The 18,121-nt window shown below is 43.8% G+C and overlaps 2 protein-coding genes across 27 annotated transcripts in view; both read left to right on the top strand.

Annotated features, from left to right (window-relative positions):
- Positions 1 to 3,210, top strand: part of LOC126069415 (zinc finger protein 345-like) — a 208,786-nt gene extending 205,576 nt beyond the window's left edge. For all 7 annotated transcript variants that reach the window (XM_049872798.1, XM_049872794.1, XM_049872800.1 and 4 more), the window contains one exon: positions 577 to 3,210. In XM_049872798.1, the coding sequence (XP_049728755.1) occupies positions 577 to 1,990 (1,414 nt within the window). In that variant the 3' untranslated portion in view covers positions 1,991 to 3,210. The remainder of the gene's footprint in view (positions 1 to 576) is intronic.
- LOC126069416 (zinc finger protein 345-like) overlaps positions 1 to 18,121 on the top strand; it is a 73,416-nt gene that overhangs the window by 44,451 nt on the left and 10,844 nt on the right. For 3 of the 20 annotated variants that reach the window (XM_049872826.1, XM_049872821.1, XM_049872824.1), the window contains one exon: positions 16,626 to 16,872. In XM_049872826.1, coding sequence (XP_049728783.1) covers positions 16,870 to 16,872 — 3 coding nt within the window. In that variant the 5' untranslated portion in view covers positions 16,626 to 16,869. Of the gene's footprint in view, positions 1 to 13,478; positions 13,764 to 13,912; positions 16,479 to 16,625; positions 16,873 to 18,121 lie in introns of those variants that run through there. The other 17 variants (XM_049872806.1, XM_049872827.1, XM_049872819.1 and 14 more) reach the window with 14 other exon arrangements.

Raw genomic sequence — 18,121 nt, 5'->3', positions numbered from 1 at the left:
CTAATGTGTCCTGCCATTAAAATACACACATATATACTTAAGTATGTATACCATGGCTCCTGAAACCTGCGGGATCTGTGAAAGAGATTGGATTTTGGCAGTACTGTGGAGAGCAATACATCTTTAAAGTGGTGCGTTCATGCCTCAGCTTTGAGCAGGGCACCATTGTTTGTTTCCTACTTGGGTAAAAATCCGATGAGCAACAGATTTGGTGATTCTGCCGTGCCTACACTGCCCTAGGTTACATTGGCAATTGCTGAACTGTTAGGAGCTTGTTCGAAGCCTTGATATATACTAAAATGTATCTGTACGGTGTATACATATATTTGTTTACATATACAAATTTAGGTGTAGAATTAGGAATTCAGAGTTCTTACAGTACACTTTCATAAATATGAGTCAGATGTCAAGAGTTATCTAAAATCCTCATAGAAAAACAATGTCGGTAACAGTAGTATCACTGCTAGACATTAACCTATGAAACATGAGACAAGTCAGGGCAAAAGCCACGCATGTGTTCGGTAATGGTGAAATGGAAACATTTATCTCCAAGAGCGTGTTGTTTACTTTTAACAGAAGTCATACAGTGGGGAATCTCTGTAAAATTGATGAATGGAAACAGTGTGGGAAAACCTTCTGCGGGATTCCAAATCTTACTGTTGTAAAAAGAAATCCTCCAGAATTAAACCCTTTTGGATGCTGTGAGTGTGGAAAAGCCTTCATGGATCACCCATCACACGAGCATTACATCAGATCTCACACTGGATGCAGTACATGTCATTGTAGGGACCATGAAGATGCCTGCTATTGTCCCTCTGACCTGACTTCTATTAGAACACTTAATGGAAAGAAACCCTATACGTGCGAAGTATGTGGAAAGGACTTCATTTATTTCTCAACCCTTAAGAATCCTGTGGCAGCATTCACTGGGGAGAAACACTATGAATGTAACGAATGTGGGGAAGGTTTCTATCATTTCTCATCTTTTGGGGCAGGTGTGAGAGGTCATAATCATGAGTGTCAAGAATGTTGTAAAAGCTATACTAGTCCTTCATTTCTCATTTTACATAAAAAACTTTTTAATGTAGATAATCTTTATGAATGTAAGGAATGTGGGAATGCCTTTAGTGGTTCCTCGGCCCTCACTAAACATGAAAGAACTCACAGTGGAGAGGGGCCTTATGAATGTATGCAGTGTGGTAAAGCCATTAGTCATTCCATAGGCCTTGCTAACCATTTAAGAACTTACAGTGGAGAGAGGTCTTACGTATGTCAGGAATGTGGGAAAGTCTTTATTTATAACTCAGCCCTCACTGTACGTAACAGAACTCACAGTGGAGAGAAACCTTATGAATGTATCGAATGTCAGAAAGTCTTTAGTTATTCGTCAAGCATCACAAGACATATAAAGACTCACAGTGGAGAAAGGCCCTATGAATGTAAGGAGTGTGGGAAAGCCTTTGGGGCGGCCTCAACCCTTACGCAGCATGTAAGAATTCATAGTGGAGAGAGACCTTTTAAATGTAAGGATTGTGGGAAAGCCTTTAATCGGGCCTCATCCCTCAGTAGACATACAAGAACTCACAGTGGAGAGAGGCCTTATAAATGCAAGGAATGTGGGAAAGCCTGTAGTCAGTCCTCAAACCTCACTATCCACATGAAAGTTCACACTGGAGAGAGGCCTTATGAATGTAAGGAATGTGGGAAAGCCTTTACTCAATCCTCACACCTCACTTCACATATAAAAATTCACAGGGGAGAGAAACCTTATGAATGTAAGGAATGCGGGAAAGCCTTTCGCCAATACTCACAGCTCACAACGCACATAAAAATTCACAGGGGAGAGAGGAGTTTTGAATGTAAGGAATGCGGGAAAGCGTTTAGTGGTTCCTCGGCCCTCGGGAGACATGTAAGAACAGTGGAGAGAGGCCGGATGAATGTAAGGAATGTGGGAAAGCCTTTAATCAGGCCTCACCCCTCAGATGTATAAGAACTCACAGTGGAGCAAAGCCTTACGAATGTACCGAATGTGGGAAGCCTTTAGGTGTTCCTCAAACCTCATGCTACATAAAAACTCAAAGTGAAGAGAGACCTTATGAACGCAAGGAATGTGGTAAAACCTTTACTTGCTCGCATTCTGTCTCTGAACACTTACAAGCTCACAGTGGCGAGAGGTACTATGAATGTAAGCAATGTGGGATAGCCTTTAGTTATTATTCAGCCCTAATAACGTGTAAAGGAAACCCTGGTGGCATAGCAGTTAAAGGCTATGGCTGCTAAGCAAAAGGTCATAAGTTCAGATCCACCAGGCACTCCTTAGAAACTATGGGCCAGTTCTGCCGTGTCCTATAGGGTCACTATGAGTTGGAATCGACTTGATGGCAACGGGTTTGGGTTTCTTTTTTTTTAATAATGCGTAAAAGAGCTCACAGTGGACAAAAAACATAATGTAAGGAAGGTCAAACGTCTTTCAGCAGTCCTTATACCTCACTACACATAAACCCGCCCACTCTCGTCAAGTCGATCCGACTCATAGCAACCCTATAGGACAGAGTAGAACTGCTCCATAGAGTTTCCAAGGAGTGCCTGGTGGATTCGAACTGCCGACCTTTTGGTTAGCAGCCATATGACTTAACCACTATACCACCAGGGTTTCCTCACTACACACAGAAGAACTCAAATTGGGGAGGACTCTTGAATGTAAGGAATGTAGGAAAGCCATTAGTTATACTTCACAACTCACTTTGCATGTAGGAACTCAACACTGGAGAGACTGCTGCTTTTCAAAAGTGGGATGTTTCATCCTTTCTGGTGTAATTACAAACAGCAAATTTCTGAAAGTCTGTGATTAAAGAACAAAATTTCTCAGTGAGTAAGGAAGCAATACTAACTCAAAAGAGATGTCAGTGCTACTTTGTGCCTTTGAGAGAGATGACAGTTTCATTTTAGCTGGAGGATAGTCTCATCAGATCCTAACCTTTCTTAAATAGAGCCTTTGGCTATCACAAATAAAGCTTCAGGGAATAGACTGGAGTGAATGTGGTATTATGTCTTTTAATGTTTGGATATTATTTGCATACAATTAAATACACTCATTTCATATTTGGTTTAAGAGTGTTTTCATGTTTCAGTATTTCCTTGGTTTCTCTCCTATCATAAAGTTGTGTTTTATGCTTTATAATTAAGTTTCTTATGGGGTGATACTTTGAGACCGTGCAAATATTGTTTTTCGTCATACTTTACTAATTTTAGTATCCATTGATAATTACTACCTATAATTATTATTTTGGTGTTTGTCAAATGGTATTTTCTGTTCCAATCATTTCTTCTATATTAATTGGGATTTTGGAATTAATACCTTTCCCCTCTCTCTCCTTTATTTTATTAAATTGTTTATAACAGTACAGGGAGTCCCAGGATTACAAACGGGTTTCATTCCTAAGCCTGTCTTTATGTCAAATTTGTACCTGAGTCACCGTTAAGGATTGAATCACGTTCCCCCAAAATGTGTGTTAAGTTCAATATACCATGATTCCAGGTATTGTGTGGTTGTCCTCTATTTTGTGATCTGATGTAATCATCCTCCTTTTTGCGATGTGTTGTAAATCCTAACTTCCGTGCTTGTGGTTATGGTCCCATTTGGGTGTGAATTTTCCCTTATGATAATGAGGCAGGATATGGGTGGGATGTATCTGGAGTCACCTTCTTACTAGAGGGCTTGACTCAAATAATCACTCTCAACTTCATTCACCACCGTTACGAGCGTTATTCAAGTCATGCCCTTACTTCAGTCAGACATCTTACCTTACAAGAGATTAAAGCATAGAGAAGCAAGCAGAGATGGGGATGTCACCACCACCAAGAAAGAAGAGCTGGGAGCACAGCACTTCCTTTGGATCCAACATCTCTGAGCTGAGAACCTCCTAGACCCAGGAGACAGAGAGTTGTAACGTCACAGGAGTACAAGATGGCGAACAGTGGCTGCAGAGAAGTAGCAGCAGGAGATGGGCAAGAGAAGGTGCAGTGGGTATGCCAACCCAAGGAACGAGAAAGCTTAATGCCTTTGGGCTGAGGCTGTCTGCAAGAGTGGGGTGTCCTTGGGCACTTACCAGTGCAGCTAAAGGGCTTTGTAACACTTGCCTGAGGCATGGAGAGGCCAAGACAGACCTAGTGGCCAAGGGTTTAGAGAGAGAGAGAGGCCTGCCTGTGGGCATGACTGAGAAGCTGTCTTGACTGAAGAACTATCCTGAGCTATTTCTGATCTTGACTTGTAAGCTGTTGTGCCAAGACATGTGGACAGCTTCAAGGAACACTGGGTCCAGAGATGCTAAAGAGAGACAGGGACCTTACCCCTGAGTCAGCAGAGAGGGAGAATTTTTCCTGGAGCTGGCACCCTGAACTTGGGCTTCTGTCCTTCTAAACTGTGAGAGTATAAATTTCTGTGTGTTAAAGCCATCCACTCGTGGTGTTTCTATTATAGGAGCAGTAGATAAGTAAGACACAACAATTAAATGTGGTTCATATCTAACATCAGTTTGCCAAATGTTTATAGGTAGTATATTGTATACCTTTCTATGTATAAAAGTATTAAGGAAACACTTCAAGGTACTGGAAAGCATCCTTACCATAATAATACAATAATAAGAATCATGTTTTGATGTGCATTGTGGGGGCATTCGGTGTGCTTACAGCTGTTGGTCCCTCAAAGTGGAAAGAGCTAGGAAGTAGACGTGTGAGTATGCATACACAAAGATATGTATTTATACTGTTTCCTGTATGGATCTGTATATATTTAATAACGGCAAGGTCATAGCCACGTCTCTGATTCCATTCCAACACCCCAGGGCTCATTTTAGTCTTTTCCCTTGCGTGATATACCGCTGTTTTCCTGAGTAGTAATACTCCTGGCTGTCATTATCCACAATACGTTATTTGCTAAATCTGAGAATATACATAAAGCAGTTTCAGAACAGCTGTCTGTGAGGTGATGAACCACCTGGCAGAAAGCAGTTGGCTTTGATCAATGTTACTGAGAGATTTTGCAGCTGAGGCTCATGAGTGAGGGCAGGTAGGATCAGAGTACCACCTGGTGACCTGATGCTAATCTTTGGAGGCGTAATTTAGCTTTCATGTGGGACTGGCCAGTAAAAGCACAGAAGTCAGAGGCTTAAGGAACCTTTGAGGTTGGTGAGAAACATCCATCCATGTGGAGGGTAGCACGACCTAGGGACATGGCAGCTCTGCACCGGGACCCTCCCAGACCTTGCCTCAAGCATCTCTTTATTTGTGTCCGTTTTTGTTATATGTAAGCCATTATTGTAAGAATGGTCTTTTTGTGGCTTCAGTGAGTCGCTCCAGTGAATTATTGAGCCAAAAGGAGGTTTAGAATTAAGGAGGTGGGGGGACCCTGATCTTCAGGCTGGTGTTCTAAAGGAGTTAGAGTGAACCCTCAGACTTTTAGCCAGTAGATCAGAAGCTGGGAGTCGTTCAAACTTTGAGACTTGCATCTGGTGTCGTCTTGTTTTAACTTGTGAGGTCTGGCCTAAATCCAGGTGGCTAGAGTCGGGGAGAATCCTTTGTGGGTGGCTGGTGTCAAAACTAAACAAGGACAGGAATATGAGGTTTCCACAGGACACAGTTGGCATATAAAAGGGAATTTCGTAGTCCTCTTGGCATAGATAGTAATTAGTTGAAGCCATTAAGTTCCACCTGATCCTAAAACTGATATTTCAAGTACTGTATTGCATGATTGGTGGAATTTTAGTGAAGTTTGAAAAATGGGTTGAGCCAGAGTTATAGTAAGGACTGAAGGAGTACTTTTAGTGAATGAGTGAATAGATAATACGTTTAGAGGCAGTCAGGCAAGGACTTCCTCAGTTTCTAGCCTCTCCCTACAAAAGTTCCAGCTCCACACCCATCCACACCTCCATACTCTGCATCTCAGTGAAAACCTTGGCCCTCTCCATTAGCTCCGGGTCCCCTCCCTTCTTTTCTGATCCATCATACCTTCAGTCATTTACTGTCTCCAGCATGTTCAGTACTTCCTGTCTCCTGACTGTCCTTAGTATCAAATCTCACCAGTGTAATTGAACCTTGTGTAACTGTCTTTTATGATCATCTTTCATATTCATGTTTTAGCTTCTTTGAAAAGGTGCTAAAGCCACACGTTCTTGGCATCAAGCACCAACCCAATCAACTCTCACATGTCCACATCTCCAGCAGAGATCTCCTCAGGCTTTAGCCTCAAATATCCTGTAATCATTACAGTAGGCTCCAAGGAGTTTGTCTTCTCATACTTGGATCCTTTAGCCACTTCACTACTGCCAGCAGAAGGTTGGTTTTTAAATTCGCTTGCAATTAGATCCCTATCCTGCTTAACATCTGTATTTCCACCTCACCTGTCTAAACTGCATTTCCCTCTCTGTTTCTTTAGTTTTACGTCAAGACTCTTCTGTAAGGCCACCACCTCTAGGAATCCTTCTGTACCGTCCCGAATTGCCCTTTCTCAGTACTATTCTGATCCTCTTCTTTGGCCCCTAGTGTAGCGTTGATTGGAGCCCTTGTGTTGGCAGTAGTGGAGTCCTGGTAATGCAGTGGTTAAAAGCTCGGCTGCTAACCAAAAGGTCGGCAGTTTGAATCGACCAGCTGCTCCTTGGAAGTGCTATGGGGCAGCTCTACCCTGTTCTATAGAGTCGTTACAAGTTGGAATTTACTCGACAGCAATGGGTTTGGTTTTGGTTTGGCTGCAGTGGTTAAAGTTCTCAGCTGGTAACCAAAATGTTGGCAGTTCAGACTCACCAGTCCCAGGAGAAAGAGGTGGTAGTCTGCTTCTGTAAAGATTTACAACCTTGGAAATCCTGTGGGGTCCATAGTAGTCAGAGTAGGCTGGATGGCATTGGGTTTTTAGCACTGATTATGCTCATTCTCACTCACTGCCTTGGTTATCTACTGCTACTATAAGAGAAATGCCACAAGTCGATGGCTTCAACACAGAGAAATTTATTTTCTCACAGTCCAGCAGAAGTCCGAATTTAGGGTGCCAGCTCCAGGGAAAGGCTTTCTCTTTCATTCGGCTCTGGAGGAAAGTCCTTGTGATCCATCAGTCTTCCCTTGAACAGGAGGCATCTCAGAGCAGGAACCTCAGGTCCAAAAGACGAGCTCTGCTCCTGGCACTGTTTTCTTGGTCATATAAGGTCCCCCTTGTATGCTTGCTTCCCTTTCCTTTTTATCTGTTGAAAAATAAAATGTGCAGGCCACACCCCAGGGAAACTTCCCTTACATTGGATCAGGGATGTGACCTGGGTAAGGATGTTACAATCCCACCCTAATCTTCTTTAACATAAAATCACAATTACATAATGGAGGACAACCACACGATACTGGGAATCATGGCCTGGCCAAATTGATACACACATTTTTGGGGGGACATAATTCAGTCCATGACACTATCTTGGGATAGAGCTTATGCTTGCTTGCCTGTGCTTCTCTCTGTGCCTGTCACTCTGAAGGTCCTCAGACGCTTGAAGCAATGAATGGATGGGTGAACTAATGACACATTGGGTTTGTATCACCAGCACGGAGACCAGGGCCTGTGACAGAGCACAGAGTCTTTTAATGAATGTGGGATGGGTGAAAAAAACATGATGATGACATGGAATTTTCCGATGACTGGTACGTGGAATCAAAGAGCGGTCCTGCAGGCAACCGCTAGATGTGTTTCTCAGAACTAGAAAGTATCTTCTTTTGTTTGTTTTCTTTCTTATATGGGGAGCCCTCATCTACACCACAATTCCTGAATAGTTTCAGAAACACGGACCATGAGATGGACATGAATGCAGCCTGGATCCGATTAAAATGTTAAAGATGTCTTTTTGGATAAAGAAAATTCTAGAAAGACCATGGTAGGATCCTTCGTGCCATCATGGTTGACTCTTGTCAGATGGCTAACATTTTCTAAAAGCAAGTAATTCAACATAATAGGATTTCTTGTTCTTTAAATGTTATATTCTTTGAGCAGACTGCCTTATCTAGATATCTCCCCCATCACACCTATATCTGCCTCCTGGGCACACAATAAATGTAAACCCTTTTCCCTATAAAAACTGTTGCCGTCAAGTTGATTCCAACTCAGCGACACTACAAGACAGAGTAGAACTGCCCTATAGGGTTTCCAAGGAGCTGCTGGTGAAATTTGAACTGCTGACCTTTTGGTTAGCAGCCAAGCTCTTAACCGCTACACCACCAGGGCTCCCTTTTCCATAGGAAAGTCTTATAAAATAATCAGATATTCTCCAGGGCTTACATTGTCTAGGCAATGGGTATAGAGTATAGAAAACAGAAGTCCCCACAATCCAGTAATAGAGACGGAATACAATGAAATAACATAATCATGGAACATATCAGATGGCAACAAGCACTAGGAAGAAAAAGTGGAAAAGGGAGTGAATAGGGGTTGCTATTTTTTGCTAGATGTTTAGGCGAGATGAGCAGACAAGGCGACGTGAACAGAGGCCTGAAGGATGAGGATGCAGAAGACGAAGATATCTGGGGAACTGTGTGCCATTGAGGGAACAGACAATGCAAAGTCCCTGAGGATGGGGCTTTCAAATTTTCAAGGCTATCGAGGAGGCCAATGTGGTGAGAGGAATGTCGAAGAAGGAGAGTTATAAGAGATGGTGTTAGAGAAAGGGCCACGTGAACTAGAGACTACATCAGCCTGAGACCAGAACTAGATGCTGCCCGGCTACAACCTATGACTGTCCTGACAGGGAACACAACAGAGAACCCCTGAGGGAGCAGGAGAGCAGTGGGATGCAGACCCCAAATTCTCGTAAAAAGACCAGACTTAATGGCCTGAGACTAGAAGAACCCCAGTGGTCATGGCCCCCAGACCCTCTGTTGGACCAGGACGGGAACCATTCCCAAAGCCAACTCTTCAGACATGGATTGAACTGGACAATGGGTTGGAGAGGGATGCTGGTGAGGAGTGAGCTTCTTGAATCAGGTAAACACAAGACTATGTTGGCATCTCCTGTCTGGAGAGGAGATGAGAGGGTGGAGGGGCTAGAAGCTGGCAAAATGGACACGAAAAGAGAGAGTGGAGGGAGAGAGCGGGCTGTCTCATTAGGGGGAGAGTAATTGGGAGTGTGTAGCAAGGTGTGTATGGGTTTTTGTGTGAGAGACGGACTTGATTTGTAAACTTTCGCTTAAAGCACAATAAAAATTATTAAAAAAAGAGCTATTAAACATTTTAAATAAAATTGAACCCCCCCCCCCGCCCCAAAAAAAGAGATGCTATTAGAAAATGTTGAAGAAAAAGGTGGCCTGGCTATTGAAACTTCAAGACGCAGGTGTACTTCTCCCACTAGCTGTACTTTATCAATCTGGCTACAGCGGTGTCCCATGAATGGAGTTGGGTCCTCTCCTTCCATTTGGTTAGTTTTTGAGTTTCTGTGTTCTAGGAGACATCTTTTTGAATATATGAGCCCAGGTACCCTTTGTCTGAAGCCCGCTCATGCCAAGCATAGTGCACACACACACCCAGCACACCATGGGTTCCCGGGGCTCTGTGAGTACCGTGCTCTTTCCACCTCCAGCCACACAGATTAGGTCAGGATTGGACACATCAGAAGCTGACAACATCAGATTGTTTTTCTTCTAAAGAATGTAGGAATGGTGTCCAGATGTTCCAGTCAGGAAGCCTTGCATGGACATGTAAACCTGGGCTTATTCTGATACGGTCGTTTTTTACTCTCTGTTTAAAGAAACATAAAAATATGTTCAGTAAACAAAGAGAAAGCGATGTATTATACATGTGGGAAAATATAAAACCTCAGTCTCTGAAACACTGATGAAGAGAGAGGTTCCTTAGTTCTGATGGCATTCCAACTATAGTTATATACCCAGGAAAACTACTAAAAGGGCAAAAATTATCCAAAAGACAAAAGGAGTGATAACTTTACAGTGTCAAGACACTTTAAAGGCTGAACACCCCAAGAGAAAAATGAGCAAAGGTAATTAGCCAACAATTCACAAAAGATTCAGTGCTAAGTACAACCAAAGTGAGTGTCATGGGTTGAATTGTGTCCCCCCAAAATGTCTGTCAACTGGGCTATGTCATGACTCCCTTGTATGATTGACTACCATTTTGTCTTCTGCTGTGGCTTCCTATATGTTGTAAATCATATCACTATGATGTAATAAGATGGATTAGCAGCAGTTATATCGATGAGGTCTACAAGATTAGGTTGTGTCTTAAGCCAATCTCTTTTGAGGTAAACGAAAGAGAGAAGCAGGCAGAGAAACGGGGACCTCATACCACCAGGAAAGCAGTGTCAGGAGCAGAGCATGCATCCTTTGGACCTGAGATTCCTGCGCTGAGATGCTCTCAGACCGATGGAAGACTGATAACAAGGACCTTCCTCCAGAGCCGACAGAGAGAGAAAGCCTTCCCCTGGAGCCAGCGCCCTGAATTCGGACGTCTAGCATGCTGGACTGTGAGAGAATAACCTTCTGTTTGTTACAGCCACCCACTTGTGGTAGTTCTGTTAGAGCAGCAGTAGATGACCAAGACAGTGAGGAATTGTTACGTGAGATGGTAGGAGACCCTAAATGATACTAAATGCAAAACTTCTATAATCCCAGAAATCTAAATTTGCCTCTCATATCGAATACATAGTAGCTGTTTGTACTTGGACAGAGAGCAGAAACATTCTGATTTTTCATGTCTTTCCCTCTGTAATAGGGTTAGTGTTATCCATCTTCCTAGATAGTTGACAGATTTAATACATATATAAAAGCTGACCAAAATTCCTTCTTGTTGGACAATAAATGATTTTTTTTTTTTCTTTAAGGACTGATATTTTGAAAGTAGATAACCAGGCCTTTCTTGGTGAATTTAAACTGCAAGACTTTCAGTTACTAGCCATGTGCTTAACCGTTCGTGCCACTTGGGGACCCTTTACAAGAAAATCAAACAGTACTGGAATCATGGCCTAACCAAGTTGATACAGACATTTTTTGGGGGACATGATTCAATCCATATCACCCTTAAAGAATTCCTATTAGTATTAGGAGCAATTCACTATTCTCAGTGTGGCCTATTCAATCTTTGACGATCTAGTCCCTAAAAGTTCAGCTCATCTCTTGCTACTTCCTCCCTCACTCTTTGGGCTACGGTCATAATGACTCTTCAGATACCCTGTTCTGTCCACAGTTGTGTTCATCTTAAATTGTCTCCTCTTCCCAACCCCCGCTGTCCAAGTACATTTTACTTATCCTTCAGGTTTCTGATCAAATGTAACTTCCTCAGAAATTATACTCATGAGCCATTACTATGCTTCCAACATCTCGGATTTTCATTATAGTCCTTGTTTCATTTCCACTTACGTAATCAGTTGTGCAGTTACTCCTTGAAGGAGGAGTTTCCAAATGGTGTATAGGCATTTCATGGCCCACACAGTATTTCTTTAAAAAATTAATCTTGAAGAACTTTTGTTAGTTCATCCACTTTTTGGTTTGTCACACATTCCACCAGTCCATGTTATTTTACAAACAGGTCTGTTTCCTGTCTCCTATAGGCCTCTGCATCTTTGACCTATCTCTTTCACAAAACTACAAGCTACATTAGAGTAAGGATGGTTCTTGTCTTCCATAGAGTTATACATCACAAAAAGTTAACTATATTATGTGCAAATTTAAAAAATCTTCCTGAATATTTGCAAATCAGACTGATAGTTGAATCTAACTGTATAACACATGTATGACATTATCTCAAGGACAGACAGCAGAGAATTATTTTCAATCCTTGACAGCTAATACAGTTTGCTTTACTGGGTTTTTGGACTTGTTTGGTGTCCATTATTCCCCTTTCCCTCCAATTTCATCCATATGTAATGGAAATGTCTAACTTGGGTCTGTTCCACCATCGTGCTTTGGAATCAGGTAACTGGTAGTCTAGATTTCATAGGCTTACTGGTGAAGAGGTATTTTGCCCCAGGATGGAATAAACCCCATATTTGATTTAAATGATTCAGGAGATAAGATTTTGGCCTTGGAGTTGGTTTAAGACTTTTGGGATGATGTGATGGAATGTTTTGAGTGTGTCAAAAACATATTTGGGGGCTCAAAAGGGTAGAATATTATGGATTATATTGTGTCTCCCCCCAGAAAAATATGTTATAAATCCTAATTTCTATGTCTGTGGTTATAATCCCATTTGGAGATGGGTTGTCTTCTTTATTTTAATGTGCTAGGATTAATGTGAGATGTGCCTTTGGTCAGTTTCTTTTGAGATATAAAAGAATAAGCAAAAAAGAGAAGCAGAAATGGGGGAAGAGAGATGACAAGCCACATGAAGATCACCCAAGAGCAGAAGCTCAAAGAGACGAGTAATTGCCTTGGAGTTCACGGGGAAAACCTTCTCCTGGAGCCAGCTGGCACCCTGAATTCAGACTTCTAGCCTCCAAAAACTATGAAAAAGTAAATTTCTATGTGTTAAAGTCACCCATTTGTGGTATTTCTGTTACAGCAGCACTAAGATAAGCACCATCACCTATCCTGACCTGATTGACATTTATTGAACAGTTCACACAACAACACTGTAAGACAGTTCATTATGTATTCAGGAAAACAGACCATATGCTGGGTTATAGAATACAAACATTCACAACAGAATAAAATGAATGAAGAAAAATTATGGTATATGCATGTGAAAAAAAATCAGTGACAGAATAAACTACTGCTATGTGCAGTGACATAGATAAAATCTGACAGACATTATATTGACTTGATGAAGTCAGGCACAAGGTACTTCCTATAGTAGTAGTCTGTTTATATGAAGTCCAAGAATGGGCAATCTTGTCTCTGGCAGTAACAGTGAGAACACTGGTGACTCCTAAGGTGAACATCAGCTGGGAAAAGGGCAAGAGGGAATCTTCTTGTGCGGTGGAAAATTTCCCATACATGATTTCAGAGGACGTTATGTGAGTGTTTATCCAGATGTAAAAATTCATAGCGTTGTACACTTATCCAAGTTCTTAGCACTTGTTCAGGTCATACTGGGTGTGCGTAGGGTGCCCTGCTCTTAGGGAAAGATACCGGATGTGCAGGAGACGACAAACCGTGAACCAGAAGCCAAACTAGAGACTTCACCAGTTCTAAAGACGGGGACGTATTTATGAAGAGATACGGAGTTAATTCTCTACAGAATGTGGGGAAGTTTTTTTCAAATGGGCAAAATGCCAACATCAAGTGCTTTGCTCCCTAAGGGTATCTCTGATTACTGAAATCCGCATTTCAGCTCATATACACATTTAAGAAAACCCAGGTTTTCTCTGTAGAGGAAATAAGGAAAACCGTGGTCACATCCCAAATACCAGGGGGAACCCTGAAGCCCACGGCCCGAGTTGGAGCGTTCTGGGTTCCCGCACGGAAGCCGTCCCCTGCGCAGCGAGAGTCCCCGAAACCGGAAGCGGAAGTAGGCGTCCAGGGTCGGCCGCCGCGGTCGGGGCCCTCGAGCGCCTGTGTGAGGTTGGTGTGGCTGGTCGGCCTGCTCCGCTGTCCGGCGAGCGCAGGTCGTGTCCCGGGTCTGAGGGGGCCGCGCCAGGTCCCCGCGCTCTCCTGGTCTCTCAGCTCCCGAAGCCTCGGGCCTCCCTGGAGCCGGGAGCCGCCGCCGCTTGTCCGCTTGTTTCTTGCGCGCCCGGGGCCGCAGTGCTTCGTGGAGGCCGCGGAGGTGGGACCTGCGTCTGTTGGTGCGTGGACAGGTGAGGTGGTGGGAGCCGCGCAGACCTGTGGTGCTCAGGGGGCGGGGAGACATGCAGGGTCCCGGGCCTCCCGTGCGCGAGGGTCGCTCCCTGGGTCTCTGTGCCCCGCCCCCACCGCCGCCCCCCGGTTCTCTTTTGTGTGTCTTTAGGGTCCAGCTGCGGCCAGATGTGACGTCCTGTGAGTGGGCAGAATGGGGGCCGTGACGGGGGCAGGGAGAGCCGGTGAGCAAGACTCCGGCGTTTGGGAAATCTAACGCAACGTTTATTGCGAGTCGGCAGGCGGGGAGCCGGGAGACATTTCCTCAGGTCAGGCTCCCTGCTTGAGGGGTGCGCTGCAGGTTTATGGGGTGACGGAATAAGGAAGTTATACGTATTCAGGAAGTTTGTGGGGAATCTTATGCACACGAACAGCGGGACGGGGGCAGATGTCTGAGCCGGATGCCGGTACCCGACCTCGGGCTTCTCAGTGTTTGGCCTCAGTTTTGTTGTGCAGCGCTTTGGTTCCTTTCCATTCTTTTAATGGCGCTTTTGCTCCAGGTCATGCCTTGTGGGCCTCAACTGGTCTTAACTGGTTGGAGCCACCAGGCTCTGAAGTCAGGCTGGGATTTTCCAGGAAGTTAGAAGCTGAAAAACAACTCAAAGAGATCTTTAGGGAGTGTGGTAGAGTTTCTTGTTCGTCACTCTTTACATCCCTGCTTCCAGTCAATTGAGCTGCTCATCAGACCTCATTCACCCCCTGGCCCCTGTATGTATTCAGCATTTACTGAGCTATTTCAGAAAGGCTGGGCACTGGGCCAAGGACTTTGTATACCGCATCTCCTTTTAGCCTCCAGACATCACTGTGAGGGAGGGAGGATTTCTAGCATTTTATAAAAGCAGTATTCCTGGAGAAACTTAATAGCTTGCCAGTGGACAAGTATCTATTAAGTGGCAGTGTCTGAACTCAAATTCAGGTCTGTTTCTATTTCAAGGGGTTATATAGATCACAGTCTCTCTGCACGAAACGGCTCCTCTTTTTTTCTGTGCTTCATCAGGCAGGACTTTAGTTGAGTATTACTGGTCATAGGGAAGTGAAGATTGTGGTGAGGTATGTAACCCCATCGTGTAATTAATTAAAGCTAAAAAAAAAAAGTTCAGTTCCTTAGTTGTACTAGTCATATAACAAAAAACCCAGTGCCGTCATATATTCTGTGGTAAATAGGCATGTGGGGCTAGTGGCTACCATATTGGACTGTGCAGAAACACAACATGTCTATCTCCACATAAAGTTCTCTTGGATAGTGCTGCTCAACAGTATATACAACAGGTGATAATCTGTGTGTCTCAGTGATGAGTGTCACAGGCCAGAAGGAACAAAAACAAAATACAGAGTGTCCATAGCTTTGTAGCTTTATTTATTTACATACATGGCTGTGTAGGGTTGATACCATATGGTGTTGGTGGGTTGGGATGGAAAGAGTATTTAAGTTGGGAAGAATGAGTGTTTAAGTATATATTCTTGAGGCAGCAGAGAACCCAGTATCATCCATTCCTTGATGAAAGTCAGGGATAATTGAATCTGAGAAAACAAAATGTCAGTGGGTGGGTGGTGTGAGGCCACTTGGAGGAGGCACTGGCAGCAGGACGTTCAGAACCGTGCTGACTACCCTGGGCCCTTTGAAGGCAAGGGCACAGCCACTGACTGACACGGAGATGGGTTGTGGGTCAGGAAGTAGTGCAGTGATGTAATGTAGGTGTGGATGGCTCACAGGGCCTCCCTTGATGGAGTGCTCGTTTCTTCAGTTTCAGGCTACAGATCAGTGGATGCTTCTCATAGTTGAATGTCAATATGGGAACCTCAGGATCTTGTGAAAATGTGGATTTTGAGTCAGCAGTTGTAGGGTGGGGCTGGAGATTCTACGTACTAATCAAGCTCTTAGTTTATGCTGGAAATAATAGTTTAGAAATAAGGATGTGAATTAAAATCAGACAGTGCCATTGGAGAAAATAATAAAGGAAGGATAATGCTTAAAGGGGAAACAGTGATGTAAAGGTCATGGGAGAGAGAACATTGACACTGAGACCAAGAAATGAAACAGCAGGAGTCAGCTTGGAGGTGGAGTAGGGTGGAAAGAAATGGGAACAGAGGCAGGACACAGCTCCTTCGAGAAAACTTAATGATTTTCTGATTTATCTGTTCATCGATTTATTATAAAGTTGAAAGATAAAATGTTCAGGAATTCCCCCAGATTTCTCAAAAGACTCGTGTCATGGTTTGAGAATGATAGGAGAGGAAAAAAAAAAAAAAAAAAAACCTCAAGAGAAAGAAAGAAATATTAATTGCAAAAACAGCAGAAAAACTTCCGATCACGTTACAATGCCATGAATAAAATGAAAAAAATTTAAACACAACGGCAGGAAGATTTTAACTGCACATAATTAAAAGCAAATGAACCATGATTAGTTCGTTGACAGAATTTGAAAAATATGTTCTTCCTGAAAATTCACCTATGTTAATATCAAATAACAGTGCATGTGTTGATCTGTAAGGCAGGGAGGTACAGAAGTGAACCCACAGCTTCAACATTGGACCCCTGACTCCCTGGAGGAAATCAGGTTCAAGTTTTGCAGCCTGGCCAGAGCTGGTTGCTCCTCCTGCTCTGGGAGAGGTAAATTCCTCCATCTGTGATCTTGTTGCAGAAAGGAGAGGCCCATGGAGCTGCCTGAAGAATGCAGGTGTGTGTTTGGGGGGCTGGAGCCTGTTCTGCCTTCAGTGTAAAGGCCCTCAGGGTGGAGCATTGCCCTGAGCCTGGGAGGAGGCCAGAGGCCTGTGACTCTCTGCTTCCTCCACACTGTTTCCTCCCTATCCTTCTTCCATTTCAGGTCTCAGGTGTGGTGCAGGGAGAACTAGTCCAGTCCAGGCAGCTGGGGACCTCAGGTGACCATCTTGCACATTCCTCAATCACAGGGAAGGATTTCAAGTGCTCAGACTGGTGTGTGGACCAAGCATTATTCATCTGCCTCCAAATTGCCCAGTGCTCTGCTTCCAGTCCTGTCCCTTTTCCTGAAGTGGCTTCTTGGGCTCAGGGACGACATTCCCTTAGACTTCCAGAAGCTGGAGGAGGAAATGGTGAGTTCTATGGAGAACTGGGTTATCCTTAGCATAAGTGGGTGAGGCTGGATCTAAATTGTTGGGGGAGCAGCTGTGTGCTGCGGGACTGTGGTTCCTCAAAGAAGAAAAAAGGTGGCAGAGGAGTCTGAGGGACTGAGGCCCAGGAGGCACCCTGAGGCCCTGCTTCTCTGTCACTGGGCCCTTCCCCTATACACATGTGGCTTTTCAGGATTTAGATGCCTGCAGTCACCTTCCTTATGTGACTCTCAGAGCTGCCACCCTGGGGTGTTAACATCTTCACCCCGGGACTTTGTGCTCTGTGTTGAATGACAGAGTCTCCTGACCAGAGCCTGAAGACGGAGCATCTCTGGCTGTGGAGGCTGGGCCCCGCCATCCAGAGCCATCCTTGTCCTGTCTCTCTGACCAGTGTTCTTGACTGCCCCTGGGCACTGGAGCATTTTCTGTGCCGTTCTGAAACTACACCTGCAGCTGTCACACTGTTTTATGGGTTAGAAAAGGAGAGGAGAGTTCGTAGGTGGTGGTGGTGGTACTCTCCGGATGTCTACAAAGTTACGAAACTTGGAACAGTGCATCCAGCTGGGTCCTGTGTGTGGTCCAGAGACCTATTTTTCTCCCAGTGGGGAGTTTATCGCCTTGAGGCTTTCAGGTGTGTTGAAAGCATGGCTCCCCAATCTTGGTCCTTGTCCTTGCACCTATACTTAAAGCTGGTATTTAATCCCTATGATTGTTGGTGTTTTCTATAGCCTTAAATTAGAATCTAAATTTAACATATTCTCTAAACATATGAGATTTGTGTATTTAAGTTCTTGGATTTACAGTTTCCACTAGATGAAAATTTATAAGTCCCTAGTTGTGTTTCTAGTGAGAATTTTTTAGGTTAATGGATATAAACTTCTGAAACACAGACACCCCGTAAAACCCATTGCAGACGAGTCGCTTCCGACTCATAGTGACCCTATAGGAAAGAGTAGAACTGTCCCACAAAGTTTCCAAGGAGCACCTGGTGGATTCGAACTGCTGACCTTTAGGTTAGCAGTTGTAGCACTTGACCCCTACAACACCAGGGTTTCCTCAAACACAGAGGAACGCTTATTTTAACTTATGTAAAAGATAGTCCAAAGCTTACTTAAATCTTGAGAAAGTTCCCATCTCCTCCTGCCTGGAGATTGTTGGTATCTGTGTTTAGAAGTTTATGACTACTACCAGTATCACTGTTGATCTTACAGTTTTATCATCCAAGCCTTTT

This window comes from Elephas maximus, chromosome X (genome assembly GCF_024166365.1).
Source record: "Elephas maximus indicus isolate mEleMax1 chromosome X, mEleMax1 primary haplotype, whole genome shotgun sequence".
NCBI classification, from domain to species: Eukaryota; Metazoa; Chordata; class Mammalia; order Proboscidea; family Elephantidae; genus Elephas; species Elephas maximus.
Note: the sequence above shows the minus strand (reverse complement) of the source record. Positions and strands in the feature narration are given on the sequence as shown.